General features: G+C 35.9%; 1 protein-coding gene across 5 annotated transcripts in view; it reads right to left on the bottom strand.

Annotated features, from left to right (window-relative positions):
* PDE5A (phosphodiesterase 5A) overlaps positions 1-22,114 on the bottom strand; it is a 138,562-nt gene that overhangs the window by 51,111 nt on the left and 65,337 nt on the right. For all 5 annotated transcript variants that reach the window (XM_047091487.1, XM_047091483.1, XM_047091486.1 and 2 more), the window contains exons 8-11: positions 15,838-15,946; positions 14,789-14,876; positions 4,240-4,415; positions 818-877 (exon numbers count right to left, since the gene is read on the bottom strand). In XM_047091487.1, coding sequence (XP_046947443.1) covers positions 818-877; positions 4,240-4,415; positions 14,789-14,876; positions 15,838-15,946 — 433 coding nt within the window. The remainder of the gene's footprint in view (positions 1-817; positions 878-4,239; positions 4,416-14,788; positions 14,877-15,837; positions 15,947-22,114) is intronic.

The raw sequence follows: 22,114 nt of genomic DNA on the forward strand, positions 1-22,114 counted from the left end.
CATTAATCTCAACCACGACCTAGAACATTTAACATTCTACTTACATTATCAGTGTGCTTTTTCTCTCATAGCATACTAAATAACGATGTAATAAGAATTCAGGAGCTGACCTTATTTGAACCCAATTTCAAGTAACATTCCATAGGCCATGTGGTCAGACATTAAAATCACTCTCAATTCTCAATAATGCAGAGCAGATTACTGATAACAAATTATAAAATCTTTGTTGTCATTACCCTAACCAAACAACCACCTCACAGTCAGTCACCTGTTCACATTGTCCCCAGGAGCTGAAAAGTAAATTTAGTTTTGGCCTAAGAAAGATGTGACATTATTGAAAAAAAAATTCAGAATCATATAATGTACTACAAAGTCAGTATGTTATCTTTTGCTTTGGATCATCAGTGACTCTTTAGCCCTACAATAAAGTAGAACTGATTAAATATTTTTATGAATGTCCGTCTAAATATTTACCACATTTAATTAAATGGGACCATTGCTGGGGTGCCTGGGTGGCTCAATCAGTTAAATGCCCAACTCTTGGTTTCGGCTCAGGTCATGATCTCATGGGATCTTCATGGGTTCTAGCTCTGCATTAAGCTCTGTGCTGATGGTGTGGAGCCTGCTTAGGATTCTCTCTCTCTCTCCCTCTCTCTTTGCCCCTTCCCTGCTCACTCTCTGTCTCTCAAAGTAAATAATAATAATACAATAAAAAAGAAAGGGACCATTGCATTGGAAGTAGTTATCCTAAGAGAAGCATGTTTATGTATTAATTAAATGTCTGTAGTCAGTCACTTCTACAAAGAAAGAGAATTACCGCTAAGGATTGGAGCTCTCTTGTTTCTTCCTCTGCTGCTGAAGCGTGATACGACAGAACCTATAGGGTAAGAAACCAAAGGAAACAGGTTATCCAAGAGAAAACTACCAAATGTAGACTACAATCTCAAGCTCGAGATTCTGCTAAAACTTCCTGGAGAGAGAACTAGACACCTCAGAATGTCAAATCTTGTTTGCTGCTTTTCTTCAACAGAAAGAAAAATCCCAGATTTGACTCAATTGCTTATTTCAGAAGACCAAAAGGTATACTCTCTGTGTTTAGAGAAAGTCTTGTCACTTTTATTCTGACACTGTTGATGTAATGAACACATTATTGATAAGCGATGCTACTGGCTCAAAGTTGGCAGAAAATTTATTTTGTGCTTTTTCTTTTTGCACTGCTTTTTAGAAAATAATACTGACTTCAGTTATTTTTACTTGTGAGAATTACGAAAAAATCTTTTGCATAAACTGACACTTAACATTGACATTTGGAAAGCAAGGAGTCTAGAAGAAGCTCTCAGGGGGAGGGCTGTAACTACTCTAGAATTTCATAAAGAAAAATGGCATGGCTAGAACATGATGTCACACAGATCAAGATAGGCAGCGCTGCCCCATAAATCCATCCAGTAACATCTGGGGACGTGAGGCACTCAGTGAGGGGACAAGGGGGCCTGGGACCCTGCTTTCAACACCTAACTAGTACACTTTCTCTTACCCTAGTAGAGTTAAATAGACAGGCTTACTATTTTCTCATCACTCAACAGAAGAATCATTAATTCCCATATTCAAAAGTAATGACTTCAAAGTAATAGGATAATATTTTAGACATTCTTTTGAATCAGGGCAGTGGTCATATTTAAAACATCTACCATATTTTTTAAAAAATATTTTTTAAAGTTCATCTTTGACAGAGACAACATAGATTTACTAAAAACCCCAAAGATATTATCAAGATTGATAAAAAGGTAAGCCATTTTCAGACTTAAATTGATACAGGAATAACATACCATTCTAAGTTTTAAAAAATAAATTTTGTCACACTGGAGATAATAATAACACCTTACTCATACGGTTGTAATGATTAATTTTGTTAATACAGGCCTACCTCTGAGATATAGCGGGTTTATTTCCAGACTATTGCAATAAAGCCAATATTGTAATAAAGGGAGTCAAATGAACTTTTTGGTTTCCCAGTGTACATAAAAGTTATGCTGACACTATGCTATAGTCTATTAAGTGTGCAATAGCATTGCTTCTAAAAAAATATATGATACCTTATTTCAAAAACACTTTATTGCTAAAAAAAATGGAACCCATCACCTGAGTTTTCAGCAGGTCCTAATGACTGATCACAGATTAGCATAACAAATATAATAATAATGAAAAAGCTTGAACTATTGTAAGAATTACCAAAATGTGACACAGAGACATGAAGTGGGCAAATGCTGTTGGAGAAATGATGCTGACAGATTTGCTCAACATAGGGTTGCCACAAACCTTTAATTTGTAAAAAATGCAGTATCTGTGACAAGCAATAAAACAAAGCACAATAAAATGAGGTATGTCTGTACACGTGAGCATCAGAACACAGAGTAAACATTTGGCAAAGGTTAGCTATTATTATTGTTGTTTTGTTGGTCATTATAATGACCATGGCTTCCAGGTCAAAATAATTCACTGTCCTAAGAAAACCTGAGGGATTGGTGTCCCTAGCTTTTATCCAATGCCTTGTAAGGAAAGGAAAATCTTTTTCAAGGTTAAACTTGTGAGCATCGATAGGACTTCCCATAATGAATTGAAATAAAATAAATGTTTAGACTAAGTAAAAGCCTAATTACTCATATATTTAACTGAAGTAAAACTATAGTGTTAAAATAGAAATAAATCTCAATCAGGAAAATACTCAAAGATTTTGAACAAAATTATATAATGTCTGGGATTTGCTTCAAAATAATCAATGGATTAAAGTGGAAGAGTGCAGAGCAGTGAGCAAGTGTATGAATGGAATGATATTGGCCAGGGGTCAATAATTATTAAAGATGGCTAATGAGTACATGGGCACTCACTAAGCTATTCTTAGTATACTTCTGTATATGCTTGCAATTTTCCATAATAAAACGTTTTTATAAGAAGAGATAATTTCTAATTGATAGCTGGCTTAGATTCAATTCAGTGCAAAACCAAGGGAACTATAAAAAATTTGATTAAAAATATATGTATATACACACATACACACATTTATACATACATATGTATATATGTGTGACACTATATGTACATATATGTATGTGTATAGATGTAATTTGAGGTATATGTGTGCATATATATATACACACATACATATATTTGTGTATATATATATACACATATATATGTGTGTGTGTATATATATATATATATATATATGCACCTATACCTACATGTGTGTATTTCAAAAAAAGATTTCCACTGGCTTATAATCCAAGGTCTCTTATATAATACCATGGCAAAACTATTCATGTTATATATTCATCATTACTAATACTATCTTGGTTATTAGTAAATTTTTAGTTCTGTATCTTTCTAGCTATTTAGGTTAGGAACTTATTAGAGGATTGGAGGAAATGTTACAGTTTCTCAACATGGATTCCCACTGATCTCAATTACATAGGAGTAGGCAAATATTCAAACATACTTCACGCCACTGTATGAATAAGTAGAGACGTTTGCCCTTTTGAAGTCTATTTGCCTAAACTGGGTCTCTGATGTAAGAAATTTCTGGGTTATGCAAAGTGAACATTTTCAGGCAGTTAGTGAAATACACCTGGAAAGGGCTGGCCCCACTTGGGTAGGGTAATCTTCCTCGGGAGGGAGCCTGCTAAAGGTCAGTGTCCCAGGCCAGTGGGTCACAAGCTGCCTGCACATTCAGAATCACCTGGGGGAAGCTCTGGAATAATGTAGATTCCCAGGCTCTACCCAAAACTTATGAATCAGGGTATTCAGAAGTGGGATCCATACATCTGTAATCTGAAAGAGTTTCCCTTTTCCTCACTTCTGGTTCTCTGAGTGCTTAGGGTTTCTATTTTTGTCTTTCAAAATGTATGAGTACAGCTGTTCACCAGGGGACAGGGATGCTCAGGCACTGCAGCAGGGACAGACAGGCTGCACGGGCAGCAGACATCTGTGTGAATGCATTCTTAAGGTCAGAAGAGTGAAGGGACGAACAGCCTGAGTTTTGGTTTGGTCATGAGACCTTTGATTAGTCTCTAAAATATTCTGGGTCTCCGTTTCCTTAGCTGTTTCCATGAGGAACTAAGGATTCAGTCTGATTCTCGTGAGGAGACGCTGCTATCACGCACAGACCCCACGGGTTGTTTTGGCGGGAAAGGCAGAAGCTGAGTGTGGCTGCAGAGACCGAGAGTCCCACAGTTGTCAGCCCACCTCCAGTGTGACCATTTGCTTGGCCATGGCTCTCTCCACTGCTTCATACATCTGTGTGTTCTGGATCCCCAAGCCACAAAAGATGACAAAAGCCTCCAGAAACTGTTCGTCATTTCGGTTGAAAGGCTTAACCTTGCCAGTATTCTCCTCCATCTTATTTACAAGTTGGCAAACCCCTATAACAATCCAAGAAATTGAGTAAACATTATTATTAATTATTATACGTTTTATTGGCTTGAACACCCAGCCCCCGCAAAAAAAGATTATCTTATGCTTTTATGAGTGCTTGGAATCTATCTCCAAAGAAGCAAACGGATCCTCACAAATGTAAAAGCTAGAAAAGTAAACCAAGTTAATTTACATGAGAACTTGTTTCACACAGTATGTTGCCTGCGTTCAAAAAAATCCTAGAGTACTATTTTCTTCCAGACGCGGTCACGAATTTTAGATCAGCTGAGTCCCCAAAGACAATTTGTCCTTTGGAAACTAATTGGATTTTTGTACATTTGCCAAGAGAACAATTTTAATGCACATCAGAATTTTGGGTCACACAGATTGCCTTTCCTTACTGAGAAACCAGAAGTTAAAAACTACAGTAATATACAAAACAGAATGTAGAAAACAGGTTAATTCACACAGACCATCTCAAATTTCAAATAAGCACCTCTGTATCCAGGAGAATCATACTTGCAGACAACTTTTGATACTACGAATAAATGCAAATAAAAATGACCATTTAGAAATAAAGGCAGAACTAATCTTTGAAGAAAATCATAACCTCCCAAGTCCTGGCTTCTCTTAGAAAGTCAAACATATAGGGGGACCTGGATGGCTCAGTCAGCTGAGCCTTCAACTTTTGCTCAGGTTATGATCTCAAGGTTTGTGTGTTTGAGCCTCATATCGGGCTCTGGGCCTGGAGCCTGCTATGGATTCTGTGTCTTCCTCTCTCTGCCCTTCCCCCACTCATGCTCTGTCTCTCTGTCCCTCAAAAATAAATAAATGTTTAAAAAATTAAAAAAGAAAAATAAAGTCAAACATGTAGTCAATATAAATGGAAAATTATATCAACATTGTAAGTCTTTACTGAACTACTTCTATGGGATTCTGAGCCAGTGGCCTCTCTTTGAGGAGTTCAGTGACCTCCTACCTCTGGGTAAAACAAAGTGTTAAGTCCTTATTTCTTCCGTCTCTAAATATTTAATACCAGAGTTCCAGTGTGTGCCCACCATGGGATACGTACTATGCTAAGTGCTTCAGTACACACACAATCTCTGGGCCTTAAAATTTACACTGTAAAGTAGGTAAGACCATCCCCATTTTACAGATGAAAAAAACTGAGTCTCAGAAAAGTTAAGTCATTTGCTCAAGGCCACTTAGCTTCTATGCTCATGTCTAAAATTCAAAGCCCGGCTCTGCCTAGTCCCAAAGGGCACTTTTTACCACACTCCTCTGCTCTGTGCTCTTTGACCTCCTTGAGATCACTGCTGGTGGTTCCCTGACTGTATCTTCTTGCTCACAACGTTGCCTGTGCTTTTCCACCCGCCTCCACTGCTCCCCACTGCTTTCCTTCCGATTAGCCAGCTGACACTCACATCTCCTTCACAGTAGCTCCTGGAGGCCTCCCACCTCCCAGGTGAGGCAGGCACTACTCTTTCCTATGCCCTTAATCCATTGCTTGGTGTATCACAGCCAATTTCATTTCTGTCGCTCTTTCTAGGCTGTACATAGCCTGGCCTTAGAGATTTTATTTTCTCAGATCCACTTCCTCAGTTAGCAAAATGCCTGGCATATAGCAGGAACTCGAAAAATGTTTACTGAGTTAATGAAAGAATGCAGGACTGCAGCTCTCACCCAAACTACTTTCCCATGAAGACTAGAGTGTGTTATCAGTTACTTTTCCCAGAGCACAAAAGGATTTCATAGAGTCCACAATGATCCATGGTTGCACATTAAGTCCTGTTATCGCCATTGATGTGCAATTTATTCTTAGCCCTGAAAATTCACTGTACTCTCATTTTTGCTCGTTCTGGTTTGTTTGTGGGAGTTTTTTTACTTTAGACAGTAAAGACATCCTTATCTGTCTGTATTAGCACCGCAGGGAATACTTCTTTAACACTTATTCCACTATCAAGGAATACTTTAAGTGAAACATAATGAATTTGGACACTGCAAGAAAAATAGCATTATCTTAAAAGAACATGTCCTGTATATGGTACAATGCAAGGGTTTGGTCCTCCAACCTTTGTGAATCCCCAAATTATAAATGTGGAACTGTTTATCTAGGTTCTGGCTGTCTCCCAAATCACATTTTCTTGAGAGTCACATGTCTCCTGCTTTATCCTCACATCACAACGTAACTGCCTTTCAATTTCTACTAAAGTTGTCTCCTGCTTGACTGGCCACTTTCCATAAACAAGATTTCTCTTTTTACCAGTTTATAAGAATTACTGTATGTATGGAAAGGAAAAGACAACAGGAAGGGGTTGAGATGTGGCTATCAGGCAAGCTGCTGGGCTTATGACCTAGCTAAGTAACTCTCCGGGACGTCAGTTCAAATCTATGCCTTAGTCAGAAGTCAATGAATGTGCATTAAGAAGTATTAATTAATTCATCTGGAATTCAAAGGTATAGAAATGAACGTCACATGTACAAACATCAAAAGCCGGCTGTACCAACCACAGCTCAGAGCGGAACAGCTAAAGTGTATTTGCTTTACAAGCCACCACTATAGATAACAATGTGTAGACAGGGCTAAGCTCAGTGCAAGGAAAGGGTAAAGAAAAATTATCCGTTTAGGCATATAATCTAACTCCCCTTTGAAAGCACAATGGACAGTTATATTTTTATAGCATCCTTGATCATCCTGCTGATTCCTTTATACACTTCAGAGAATTTAATTCTATCAAACAAAAATACCCCAGTTAAAAAAAAAAAAACTATGAGGAAGAAAGTTTATAACAAACAGGGTCCTTCTTGAGGAGAAAATATAAAGCTTGGACACATTTACAGCTAGGGTTTTCAAAAGTTCATGAATGACTGGAAGACTGGATGAAGAGTACAATAATAAAATTTAAAACTGGTCATCTGAGATGCCACATCTACCAGTAATCTGTATGAAATCAGAATCACTTATATATAAAAACAAAGTACTTAATGCAGAGCCAAAAAGAAAAGAAAACCATTCAGCAAAAATCAATTAATATATACAATCATAACATAAAATATTCAAAAACATTAGGAGAAAACCAAGAAGGAGAACAGTTAGTAAAGTATCAGTTTACTTAATAACATTAGAGTTCACAAAGTACTCGTACTGACATTGTCAGTAGGGACTAGGTGGTTTCTAAAATCACACAATCATATTTCCTTTTCTGTAACTCTAGGAATCAGATGTTGTCACTAACCACAGTTTACTTCCTGGTTTTTTGGCACAGCAGGATGTCCGCTCTTACATCCTGCTTATAGTCTCATGTACTCTCTACCACATAGTGTGGACTCCGAAATTAGCATCCTGTCTTGCTTAATATGTAAGACCTGCCCTTATTACCTATCTTGCAAATATATATTTTTTTGTACTTGTCATTTGTCAATTATCTTAATCAAAAGAGATTTTCTGCTGAAAAGTGTCTTGCTAAATAGTGTCTTGCTTCCCCATTTTAAGATTATATATAAACCTATATTTTCCTGTAGTATTTTTGTAGATTCACTGTATCACATTTAATTTTTTAATTCAACTTAATTTTTTCCCAAATTGCTACTAGATTTTTACAATAGTTGAATAGTTACCCCTTCTCTAATGATTTGAACTGTCACCTTAAACACTAAAGTCATACTTATTTCAACTACTAGGTACTTTTTTCACATTTTAATAATTTAAAAAATATGTATTTATTTATTTTTGAGAGAGAGAGAGAGAGAGAGCACGTGCAAACAGAGGAGGGCCAGAGAGAGGGAGAGAGAGAATCCCAAGCAGGCTCAGCCTGACTTGGGGCTCAATGTCAGGAACCTAGAGTTTGTGACCTGAGCTGAATTCAAGAGTCAGATGCTTAACTGACTGAACCATCCAGGTGCCCCACATTTTAATATTTTTGAAATCAGTTTGCACCCTAATCAATTGCTTGTCATAGTTTAATTGAAATTATTTTTTTTTCTTTCTTGGAACTATAGAAAATGAAGTCTTTCAACCAATGGTACCTTAGAAACAATGAAATATACTCTACTATATACAATAACACTAATATATATGTAACAGATTGGGGGTGCATTTAGACTTTCTATTGCATTCCATTGATCTTGCCATCTTTTCTGGCACACATATGATACTTCTAATTATGTTACTTTTACAGCATTATTATTTTTTAATAATTATTTTTGAGAGAGAGCAAGACAGAGCATGAGTTGGGGAGGGGAGAGGGAGACACAGAACCCGAAGCAGGCTCCAGGCTCTGAGCTGTCAGCACAGAGCCCGATGTGGGGCTCAGACTCATGAACTGTGAGATCATGACCTGAGCCGAAGTCGGAGGCTCAACCGACTGAGCCACCCAAGCACCCCTTGCAACATTATTTTAATTTCTGATAGACCAAATCTTTTTTTTTTATTCTTTGATTCTTTTTATATGATATTCTTTTAGATGAGTTTTATAAATGTTGGTCAGGAATTCCCCTTCCCTCTGAAAAAAAAAAAAACCCTATGAGGATATGTATTAAAATTGATATAAATCTAATCTGGGGAAAGTTGACATCTTACAAAATAGATTCCTATCATCAGGAAATGTTATGTTAGTTCACTTACTAAAGATTTTTAAGTTATTCAGTAGACTATTACAGTTTTCCTCATAAAGATGCTACATATTTCTGGCTAAATTTATTCTTTGCTACTATTATTTATGGGTTTTTTTTCCATTATTATTTTTGAACAGATTTGTCTTGGGATATATTAAAGTTATTTCTCTTTAATAATCTGAAAACCAGGTGGGGCGCCTGGGTGGCTCACAGTTAAGCATCCGACTTGGACTCAGGTCATGATCTCACAGTTTGTGACTTCAAGCCCCACACTGGGCTCTGTGCCGACATTTCAGAGCCTGGATCTTGCTTCCAATTCTGTGTCTCCCTCTCTCTCTGCCCCTCTCCCACTCACGCTCTGTCTCTTTCTCTCAAAAATAGAAAAAAGTTAAAAAAAATTTTTTTTAAATAATTTTAAAACCAGGAAGTTTCAGAACTCTCTGTAGAGAAATACTTTCAGCTGATTCTCTTAGGTTTTCCACTTCACAATCATATCATCTGGAAGTTGTTTTATTTTGCCTTTTCTTTTTCTGTATCTCACATTGTTTCATCTCCTCCTCTCTGCTTTGGCTAGAATTTCCTCTGGGCAATAGTTGTTATTTTTTATTCATTGTTACTTGTGTTTTTCTCTTATTATCCTCATTATATGTGCTGCAAGTTTGCTTATTATTATTGTTTCCCCATTATCTCTTTTTTTCATTATCCCTTCCCATTTCATGAATTTATTATTTCAATTACTTTTCTCTGCTTTCTATTTATTTCTTTATTGGGGGGCAGCATAGAAGTAAGAAAGAGAGGGTGCTGTTTTTCTAATTTCTTCAACTGAATTCTTAGTTCAAATGACTTTATTATTTCTTAATAATAACAAAATAGTTAAAGCTGTATCTCTCCTCTGAGCATAGCTTTGACCATATACCTTGAGTTTTTATGTTATGTTGATACAACCATCAATTTTCTAAAATGAGGTACTCTCATTTTGGCTTTTGATTTCTCCATCATCACAAAGGAGAACACTTTTCAGTTTCCAAGTGAGAATTTTCCTTCCCACTTGTCCTTTTATTATGCATTTCCAATTCCAATGCATTGTGAGTCATGAGAGTGGTCATCAATTCTGTTTTGGAAATGACCGAGTTTGTGTTATATATGTGTGTATCATTAATATTTGTAAGTTTCTGATGGATATTTGACAGGAATTTGTATTTTTAGGTTATGAAATATAAAAGTAAATCTATATTTACCTATTAAATCCACTTCATTTTTTTATATTAATGCTAATGTTTCCTTATTTTTTCCTGGAGTTTAACTTTCTATGAGATGTGGTGTTCTAAAGACTTCCATTTTGTCCATTTTTCCCTCTATTTTTAGTAGCTTTGGCTTTTATATATCAATGATGCTACTTTATTAGAAATATTTATGACAATTACACTGTCTTGGTGGATTTTAAGTTTAATAAATTTCGAAGTGACCCTTTACAGTATGTTTTTACCTTAAATTTGACTTTGTCTGATATTATTATTGTCATCTCTATTCAAATTTTTCCCATTTTGTGTAAAATGCGTTCTTACAAATGATATATACCTCATATCTTCCAGAAATTCCCTCACTATTTCTAGTCCAGTAAAGGTAATCTTCTGTTTTCTAGTGCTACTATAAAGTTTTTCTTGCTATTTTTGCAATAATTTCTTAGAACTATAATCCTTTGATTTATTTATTTTTATTTTATATATTTTCACTTTTATAATTCTAACTTATACATTCTTAGTTTAATTTTTTCTCATTTTCTTCCAATTATTACTGTCCCTACAGTCTCATTGCCTGGAACTTATTATAACTAAGCATAATTTACAATTCTCTGAGAAAAAAACCAGATAACTTTTTTTTTTTAATTTTTTTTTTCAACGTTTATTTATTTTTGGGACAGAGAGAGACAGAGCATGAACAGGGGAGGGGCAGAGAGAGAGGGAGACACAGAATCGGAAACAGGCTCCAGGCTCTGAGCCATCAGCCCAGAGCCTGACGCGGGGCTCGAACTCACACACCGCGAGATCGTGACCTGGCTGAAGTCGGACGCTTAACCGACTGCGCCACCCAGGCGCCCCAAAAACCAGATAACTTTAAGCATTATAGGCAATGTGTACCATGGATGACACTGCACAGTTTCATTATACTTGCATTGGGAAAATCCTAGCAAATATTTCTATAAGCAAATGAGAAGTTAGTGATATTGCCAAATGGTAACACTTCATATGAAAAATAAAGTGAAGCAGTGTCAAATTTAAACATATAATTTTAGAATAGTTATCTATGCCTTAGAATCAAATTGCAACACAGACATGAGCAGAGGGTTAGGGTAGCCATCAGTTTAGAACACACATTCAGTTAAGAAATACAGTTGACCCTTGAACAGCATGGATTGGAATGGTGAGGTCCACTTATATGTGCATTTTTTTTGATAAATACAGTACAGAACTGTAAATGTATTTTCTCTTTCTTATGATTTTCTTAATACATTTTCTTTTCTCTAGCTTACTTTATTGTAAGAATACAGTATATAAAACCTATAATAAGTAAAATATGTGTTAATCAGCTGTTTTTGTTACTGGGGAGACTTGCGGTCAACAGTAGACTATTAGTAGTTAACTTTGGTGGGATTTAAAAGTCATATATGGATTTTAGACTGCATGGGAGGGGGTGTCAGTCCCCCCTAATTCCCTTGAAGAATCAACTGTACATATTTCCCATACTTCACAATCAAGAATGTGTAATATAACACTACAATTTTTGTTGTATTTTTCATTAACAAAGAGATAAAAATGTAAGTTATTTAAAGTGGAGATGTTCTAAACATTTTTTTTGGGGGGGGGAATGGGAATGGGATTAATTTCTTCAAAATCTGTCCTGAAATGGGCATGGAAAATAACAGTAAGAATTCCTGGTAAATATGATTTGGGAAAAAGGCATATTTAGCCTAATAAATAGGGGAAATAACTGGTTAAAATAAATGAATATTGAATGAGAAAAATATTTCCTTAATAGCACTGGAAGCAAAACTCTAGAAACACTCTCTATTAGCCAGAGCACTAAGAAAACATTTGATATGAAACAATGCCTCAGGGAATACAACAGGCCTCACACTGGTCTAATGTCTATAATTTCATCTAAATGTCAGTAACGGAAAAATATGAGGGGGAAGGAAGATTACAAAAAACACATGGTCCTGTCTGCCTTTCCGCATAAAACTCTATGGGGATTCTCTATTAGAATTACATAATAGAGGAATCTGGCCTGTGATATGCAAGAAAAATTATCTACAGCCATGACATTTTCCATGCCACATCTGTGGGCACAAAACACAGGCAAGAATTCAAATTTTCTCTTTTGTCACACTTTTAAGCAGCAGGGAGCACTGGAAATGTTCCTTCTCTTTCTTGGAATCAACTTGAGCCCCCACCAAAACCCCCATTTTTTTCTTTCTTTTTATTAATAGGGAATTTTTCCTCTCCAAAGATAACATTTGCTTGCTTTTGGCTCTGTTATCAAGTAGGGTGACACAAAATGTATGCCAAGTCTGATCACTTCAACTGGTATTTTTGATTTTTTTTTTTTTTTTTTTTTTGCTCACTTGAAGGAAACGTGACAGGATCACAGAATGTGAACAGATCTGAAAGGTTCAACTCGGCAGAGGTGAATAATGTGCTCATGTTTTAAATGGTTACAGGAAGAGTGGAGCCAAATGGATGCTGAGTCCCCTCCCCACCTGGGGCTGTTTGCACTTCACTGAACCAGCTCACATTTGTGTCAAGTGATGACAAAGCCTGATGGAGAACTTCCTCCAGCTACTCCCCATTCCCAATTATTATTCCAAAGAGATGCTGCTGAGGAAGAGCAAAGATCTGACCTGATGTAGCAAGTTGCCACTCAGTCCTCATTATGAAAACTTGCTAGTAAATAATGCATCCCTTCTGGAATTTCACTTCACATTTGCAAAGGTCAGAGGCAGCTTATATCAAAAAGCATTCTTTTAAAAAAGCGTAATATTTACAATGTAGTTTTCACCTTGCGCTCCCGACCAAATAAAATTTTTATAATATAACATTTACTTGGTATCATATTGTAAGGCACCCTTGTCGGTTTCCTTATTGCTTATGTCAGCAAACTAATGGATGATAATCTTGAAAAGAAAATTCCCATACTATGTATTCAGCAGCCTCTACTTTTCTCTCTGAGATCTGTGAAGAGTGCAGGTGACCAAGCAGCTCGGCTGGGAGTCCCCAGGCTGGTTTCTAGAGACTTTACTAGGCAATTCACACCACAGTCAGGATATGACTCCTGGCCTTGTAGCCTTAGAAACTATATTACCATGACTGAGGACAGAGCCATTTCTCTGGGGGTAGAGGCACTGTAACTAAGTTCACAAGACTGATATCTAACAGCAGAATATTCACGTACAGCAAGAAACAGATCTGTCCCAGGGAATAGGAGTATGTGCACCTGCAACTCCAGTCCATTGCCTCAAGTCCAATTCACTGATTTATAACCAGAAACAGCTGTCAAAGCCATCCATATATTTTCGAGTATATGAATAATGCATTCTCCTCCTATGAGTTAAGCTACCTTGGGAAAAAAATAATCAGAACAAGGGAAGTCTGATTGGTGGGATGCTTCATAGTATCCCCTGGTGTATATGTCTCGGAAGAAGGATGTGCACCAGCAAAGGCACTGGAATCACTGATGGCTACAACCTGCTACATCCACTGCCCCCTAAGTGATGGCCTCGCCACTTGGTCAGAATACTCTACCCAGACTGACACAACTTACTACATCCATCTGCACTTGAGGGACAAAAATTCCCTGACTGCTGGACAGAATCTGGATAGGTATTTGTCTTTTTTTTTTTTTCTATTTTCATTAATAATACCTCTCCTCCCCCATCTTTCTGATACCCTCTTTCAATAAAATTATAGTTAAGTCTTACAACCTAGAAACTATTCAGACTTTTACTTTAAGGTAAATTGACATTTCTAAGCCTTACTTCATTAGGCTTTTGATTTAAAAGGTTAGCCTTTAGAAAGCCTTCACATTTCCTTTATTTCCAAGTTCTTGGGACAATGTTAACAGTTCAGACTATTTTCACGTGTCAGTCATGCACGGCTGACATAGAAAACCTCATATTTTCCGTACTACTCTTAATATAACTTGTAATGCCAAGAAATAAAAGTGTCAATAATAGGAAACATCATTCCATTTTGTTCTGAGGATGCATTCTTCCAGCATTCCTGAAGTAGACATTTTTCTATAATCTTAGAATGTAAGCTCCCTGAAGGCAGGGATTTCCACATTGCTTGCTGATTTATTCCAGATCACTAGAACAGCAGAGTGCTCAATAAATATTTTTGAACACATGAATACCTTCTAAACTCTAAACCACATATTTAACAGAAAATCAGAGCCATGAAGTGATAGCTAAAACAATACACATTATTGACCTAATGTTTCTCAGTCTACAAACTTTCAACACATCATTTTTCAACAAATATTCTGTTGAAATAGCATTATAATAATTACAAAAATATGTTACAGTTAAGATATTTAACAATGTCTATCAACATTTATCAATGTAAAATTATTTCAAACGTCTTTCATTATTCCAATTTTTATCTTTTTTCACACATTTTATTTCTTAAATTTACACTTGAAGGAAAAAAGCTCCTGGAAATACATTTTTTTCTTTAATAAGTCCAGAGTATGGGTTAGTAAAAGGCTTTACCTATCACTTTATTCTTCTTTCCATTTTTTATAGGTGTACAAAGCAAACTTCTAATGAACTGTTGACTTACGCTTCCTGTGTTTTCATTCTAAACAAAAACAAAAATAAAACAAAACAGGTACAAATTATGAAGAGACTGATTTGCCCATTAGGTGTTATGTAAACTATACTGGACATCTGAAACCACTAACATATTCATCTTTTATTAGCTTGAGATAACATCAGAGTGCAGAAAATGTACAAATAACAATGAAGTTCACATAAATGCAATATAAACCAATTAGTCTTTACATTATTAAAAGTAATAAATATCCTATATTTCTTTTTTTTTCATTGTAAACTTTCCAAGCAACTTATGGTAATATTAAGCAAATATTTATGCAGTTATTTACTATACTGGTGTAGCAGATGTCTCAATAACTTAACAAGATGGGCAGAATCCAAAAAGCACTACACTATCTGGGATACCAATGCTACAAACTTGTGTTTCTTTAGGACTGCCACTGTTTCTATTGCCCATATTGGGTCTTCTAGATTTGCAAATAACAAAATCAAGGCAGCTGCCTCAAAGTGCAATGCTTTTCCAGAGACAGAAAACATGACAATTCAAAGTTTTCAGTGTCTGAGATACTACTGATCTTTGTAGCTTTGCTGTCAAAGAAAATATACTCATTTCTCCATAGAGCTGCTCACTGCAGTAGATTACCAGCTATATAAGTTTGAGCCAAATGGAACTTATTTTTTTAGGATAAACTCAAGAACTATAGCAACACTATCTAAGGAATGTCACTGACATTAAGTAGGTAATAAATTGCCTAAAAATTAGTTGATAGTTCATTATTACACATTAAAAAACTGATCCAAGTAGAGGGAAAAATATGTGAGTACAGCTAACCATCCCTTAAGAGATGTTATGAACTATTTTATTTTCCTTCAGCAGATCACTCTGAAAGAGCCAGTTCTAAGACCTTCAGCTGAAGAGTCCTTGTAAGTGTGAATCTGATGGGAAAACAGTGTTCGAGCTCCAAGTTTAAAACTGGTTTACTTACTGTCCAGGGAAATCTTTTGTCTTTACTGACATCTGGGATATTAAGTGGTTCCATAGTATTTTTTACATACTGAGCATACATGTAATTGATTCTGTTTGCATCACGCTCCCTGTGGAAATAACAGATATGAGTTCTTTCCGTGAAGTGAAAAAACATGGGTAAAACAGAGTTAAATAAATGATAAGAGATATACACTAGTCTTAAATTATAGGGTAAAGTGTATGTCTTAATTGGAAATGCACTTTAAAAGTGATGATTCACAACTTTGGTAGTTATTACAATTTAAATGTTTTGAAAAGACAAAGACCCATAATTATTCAGATTTCTAAAACAAGTTTTAAAATGTCATAAGTAGTGCTATTACCACCGTTAAATGGGCAGGTTGATTTTTGTGCCATTTATGTAAAATCCATACAAATTTTCTTCCATGTCTTATTTTTTCATCAGCTTATAGAATGACTGAGGTCCAGTCCCTGTCTGTTTTACTTCCTCAGTTATTTGCTTTATCCACCCCCATAATCGTTCACACATTTCAAACCAAGGGGAAAATCAAACATGCCTGAAAGAATTTTATTAAGTTTTTCTCTCTTCCTTTTTTTCTGCTTTGAGATATTTTATGATACTTTTTTAAATTAAAAATTTATCTTCTTCAAAAAATTTTCTGAAAGTATAGTTGACACACAATGTTAACATTCCTTTCAGGTGTACAACACGGGATTCAGCAATTCTTTTTTTTTTTTTTAATTTTTTTCAAATATTTACTTACTTTTGAGAGAGAGACAGAGTGCAAGCAAGGGAGAGGCAGAGAGAGAGACACACACACACACACACAGAATCCAAATGAGGCCCCAGGCTCTGAGATGTCATTACAGAACCCAATGTGGGGCTCGAGCTCATGAACTGAAAGATCATGACCTGTGCCGAAGTTGGATGCTCAACTGACTGAGCCACCCAGGTGCCCCAGGATTCAGCAATTCTGTATGTTATGCTGTGTACCACAAGTGTAGCTCCCATCCGTTACTACACAGGTGGTTTTACAATACCATGGACCATATTCCCTAGGCTGTGCCCTTCATCCCCATGACTTACTCATTCCATAACTGGAAGCCTGTACTTCCTACCCCTTCACCTCTTTTGCCCATCCCCCGCATCCCTTCTTTCCCCTCTCTTTCACTCTAGGTTAGACTTGTGTGGAGGTCCACAGCTCTCCTAGCTCTGTCCCCTTTTAGCCTCACGGGGAGTTTCCCCTAATAAATTTCCTGCACATTTAATCTAGTCTTGGCATTTGCTTCTTGGAGAACTTGGGCTAACTGTGACATCCACTGCTTTTTGCACAGTGAGTATCAATGGATGTATATGAATAAATTATTGAGAAGACAGGAACATGGAGCTTGGACACAGTGAGAAATGTATGTGCTTTAGAACTAAATGGGAATCACAGGCTATACAAGTCAAAGACAGAAAACTCCATCACAGAGACATGGAAACAACAGCTAACACTGACTTGGTACTTAACGCGTGCCAAAAATTTTCTGAAGCATTTGTGTATATTATCTCATCTAGTCCTGACTATAATCCCGCTATCAGTATCCCCATTTTACAGATGAAGAAACTGAGGCTTTGAGGGGTTAAATCATTTACAAAAAGCCCTACAGCTAGTAAAAGATGGAACTTAAATTTCAATCAGTCTGACTTCAGAGTGTATGCTCTTCATCTACTTAGTATCCACAGGTTTTTAAATTGTAAAAACCTTTTTACTACTTTTTATAGTGTTAATGTATTTACTATAATTCTGTTTTCTAATAAAAAATCAATAACAAGTATTAACTAGTATATATATTCCAAGAAAGTGAGCTTATAGAATTAATTCTATCCATTTTTCATTTTATGATAAAAATGTGCATTTATAAATTAACATCAAGTTAACTAACAATGAAACTATAGCACTAAAATACCATTTTTTCCCTTCTAATTGGATGGCTCTTATGAAACGAAGCACAGAAACTCCAAAACCTCCCACCACCTGGAGACGAGCTTCCCTTCCAAAATTCTTAGGCAACCCAACTCACAACAGCTTTACTGTGCTTTATCTCACTGATGATGTGATTCTAATAATTATGTATAATGTTAACCCTGGATATTTATTTTCATTTTACACTTAACATTTCAAAACTGTCTTCAATGTGTTATTCTAATTTATAAAAGATAATTAGTAGGTTGGTTGGACAAATACTAAGTCATGCTTTTCAACTGAAATGAACGCCTAAAAGAACGATTTGCTTACAGCTGACATCATAAAATTGCCTAACATTTCATCTCATGGGAGAGTTTGGATTGGCAAAGTGTTTAAGACTGAGAATTGGAGAGTCCTGCATTCTATCAATAAACAACTTTAGAAACATAATGAAGAGTCTGCTGGTGAAGTGTCAATATTGGTTTAGTCCTTTTTCAAAACGCTGAGGTCACTACACATCATTTTTAATTCAGAGGTTTGGCAAAATTAGGCCTAATATCTAATTTTTATAAAAATAAAGACGAGTTATATCACCAAAAGGCCTTTTACTGTATCATTAATTAAAGGCTAACTTTATTTTTTTGAGAGAGACAGATTGCATGGAAGCGGGAAAGGGCAAAGGGAGAGGGAGAGAAAGAATGTCAGGCTCCACACCCAGCATGGAGACCAACGTGGAGCTCGATCTCACAACAGCAAAATCCTGACCTGAGCTGAAATCGAGAGTCTGACGCCTAACCGACTGAGCCACCCAGGCACCGCTAAAAGACTAACTTTAAGTGTTTAGCTGACATAAGGCATCAGTGAATACTTTCAAATGCTATACAATTAGTTAATGAATCAGTTAAAATGATCCATGAAATTACTCTCTTTTAAGGTAATCACACTGACCTATTTATTTATCCTTTATAGAAATATCTTTATACTATTTTGGAATGATGACAAAAATAAATGGAAAAATGCCTTCCATTTTGCCTACAGAGAGGGAACACACCATTCAAAATAAATCAAATAAATAAGACTACACTTTTTTAAAATGCATATTTACCAGTAGAGGTCACTATCATACCAAATCACTGGGGTTGTTGAGCTTTCATTAGAAATTAGAGGACCAGGCTGAATTTGTAATAAAAATCAAAATGCCAATACATAAAATGTGATTATACAGACATATGCTGCTGTACATATATTCAAAGGTAAATGTATATAACTCATCATTTTATGCTTTTTTATTTTACTCTTTTTTTTATTCAAGTATAATTAACATAGAGTGTTATATTAGTTTCAGATGTACAATACAGTGATTCAAAAATTCTATATGCTTCTCAGTGCTCATCAAGATAAGTGAACTCTTTTTAATTTTTTTTTAAACGTTTATTTATTTTTGAGACAGAGAGAGATGGAGCATGAATGGGGGAGGGTCAGAGAGAGGGAGACACAGAATCTGAAACAGGCTCCAGGCTCTGAGCTGTCAGCACAGAGCCTGACAGGGGGCTCGAACTCACAGACCGCGAGATCATGACCCGAGCCGAAGTCGGCCACTCAACCGACTGAGCCACCCAGGTGCCCCATGAACTCTTTAAAAAAAAAAAAAAACAAAACTTTTATTTTGAGAGAGAGAGGGATAGAGAGAATCCCAAGCAGGCCCTGCACTGTCAGCACAGAGCCCAATGCGGGCTTGCACTCACCAGCTGTGAGATCAAGACCTGAGCCAAAATCAAGGGTTGGACACTTAACTGACTCAGCAACCCACATGCCCCAAGATAAATGAACTCTTAATCCCCTTTATCTATTTCACCCACCTCCCCTCTGGCAACCACCAGTTTGTTTTCTGTATTAAAAAGTCTATTTTCTGGTTTGTCTCTTTGTTTGTTTTTTAAATTCCACATATGGTCATTGTATCATTTATGTCATTTTCATATCATTTATATCATATCATTTCATCATTTTATAGTGTTAATATAAAGTATCATACCTATGGATATATGTAAATACATTAAACGTATGTCTATATTTGCATATATAGCAATTCATTATGCAATCTGAAAAGTAAAAGAATCAAATATTTACATGTGTTTTATGTAGAAGCTTTCTAAAGCATTCTTTATAAAAAGCAGCCAAGAGGCACCTGGGTGGCTCAGTCAGTTGGTTAAGTGTCCAACTTCAGCTCAGGTCATGATCTCGCAGTTCGTGAGTTTGAGCCCCACGTCGGGCTCTGTACTGAAGGCTTGGAGCCCGGGGCCTGCTTCAGATTCTGTGTGTGTCTCTCTCTCTGTCCCTCCCCTACTTGTGCTCTGTCTCTCTCTCTCTTTCTCTCTCAAAAATAAACATTAAAAAAAATTTTTAAAAGCAACAAAAATGTCATAGCATCATAAAACCAAAATTATGTTAATGCTCTTCCTAAGAATAAGAAACTTCATAACTGATCCAGGCAGTAGATACCAGCACTTATTAAAACGGAAACACACAATACTCACCAAGACATGGGCTTATTATCACACATTCAGAAAGGACCCAAAAGTTACTAGAACAATGTCAAATATGGCAGAAAATATAATGGAGCACAGAGGGGCTTAGGAAAAGAATACACATGGTAATAGGATATAAACTTGTCATGACCAGCAATGCCAAGAGGGAAGTGAAGGTCAGTTTTATCTTTGTGAACCAAAAACTCCAGGTAGCTGAAAAATCTCAGGTAGAGAGAGATACCATGGTTTATCTACTTTGACTACGCACTCCAGGCCCAAGTTAGCAATAAACGTTTAAGTCAGTTGTACCTTCTGAATCAGATGAATTCCCCAACTGCCCCCAAGTTACATCTGACCCTTTGCGAATTCCTCGAATTATTTTAATGAGAGAAAAGGTCTTTCATTGTATCACACTGTTAAAAGTAATAGTCTAGAACTAATCAGTTTTGATATACATACAATCACTTAACCAACTAAACTTTAAGTCACCATGGTCAAAGGTGTCTCCATCTTGATGAGGGAAGACATAAGAGGATAGGAAACCTGGAGAGCACGAGGGGCAGAAGAGAATGAAAGACAGGTCTTCAGACCTACCAGGGGTCAGTCGTAACAGGGGTTGAACAGAACCAGGCTGTGCACTGAAGTACTCTGTTCTTGAAGACAGCTGTAAACTCAGGCAATTCTGCTTTACATGATCTACAGAGATCTTCCGTTTCCAATTTTTTTATTGCATTTATTACAAAAAATGTTTTTATTATAAACATTTTCTTCCAATTTTAATGAACTTTTTGAAAAATACAAAAAAGTTGAAAATAAAATGAATATCCTACTCTGGATTCCACAATTCATAATGTTTGCCACATTTGTTTTATCTGTGTATGTATGTGTGAATATATTTACTTGTTTAAATGTATTAAATTTAGATATAGTTACTTATTTATCTTTGGTTGAACCATTTTAAAGGAAGGTACAGACATTCTAATACCTCATCCTTAAATACACCAGGATAAATCTTACAAAAATAAAAAGTTTCCTGCTAACCCCAATATCTTCCTAATTCCAAAGAAAAGTAACGATTATTCCCCCCATCAACATCTACAATCCAATCCACATTCAGATTTCCAATTTTTCTCAAAAACTTTCTTTTGATAGTTGTTTTAATCAAAATAACCAAAATTCATGCATTGCATTTGGCTATCACGTCCAAGATAGTACTTCCCTCCATTTTGTTCAATGACACTGACTTTTTGAAGAGACCAGGCCAGTTATCTTACAGAATGTTCTATAGTTTAGATTTGCACAGAGGTTATCTTCAAAGGACTCATGGTCACTGAAGCTAATAGCACTTTTACTAATAACAATTTTACTTTTACTAATAGCAATACCATTCACTACATGAAATAATCTCTAATAGGTTAACTGTAGTAAAAAATATCAAATATCAAATAGTAAAGTTTTAGTATCATATAGTAAAGTTAGGACAATGTTCTATTTCCATGATCATATGAAGCTTTTATATATAACATCAACAATTAGGGATAAAATAACATTGAGAAAGTTGAGATAAGTTATTTAAGGGGGTGAAATAATTTGAAACAAATGAACAATGAAAATAACACTATACCTAAGAATTCCAGTCACTTTACCCTGCAGACTTGTATTCCTCAGAACAGCCTATCACTTAAGCAAAAAACACCAGTTTTTTACTAAGGATGGAAAAGGGAATCTGAGAAAGAACATTTGGTAGTTTATTCTAAGTCCTTACCAAAATTCTTCAAAAAGCACAAATAAAATTGGG

Source organism: Lynx rufus, unplaced genomic scaffold, assembly GCF_022079265.1.
Source record: "Lynx rufus isolate CCGP_SWC_20201006 ecotype Redwood Valley unplaced genomic scaffold, mLynRuf1.p SCAF_3, whole genome shotgun sequence".
NCBI classification, from domain to species: Eukaryota; Metazoa; Chordata; class Mammalia; order Carnivora; family Felidae; genus Lynx; species Lynx rufus.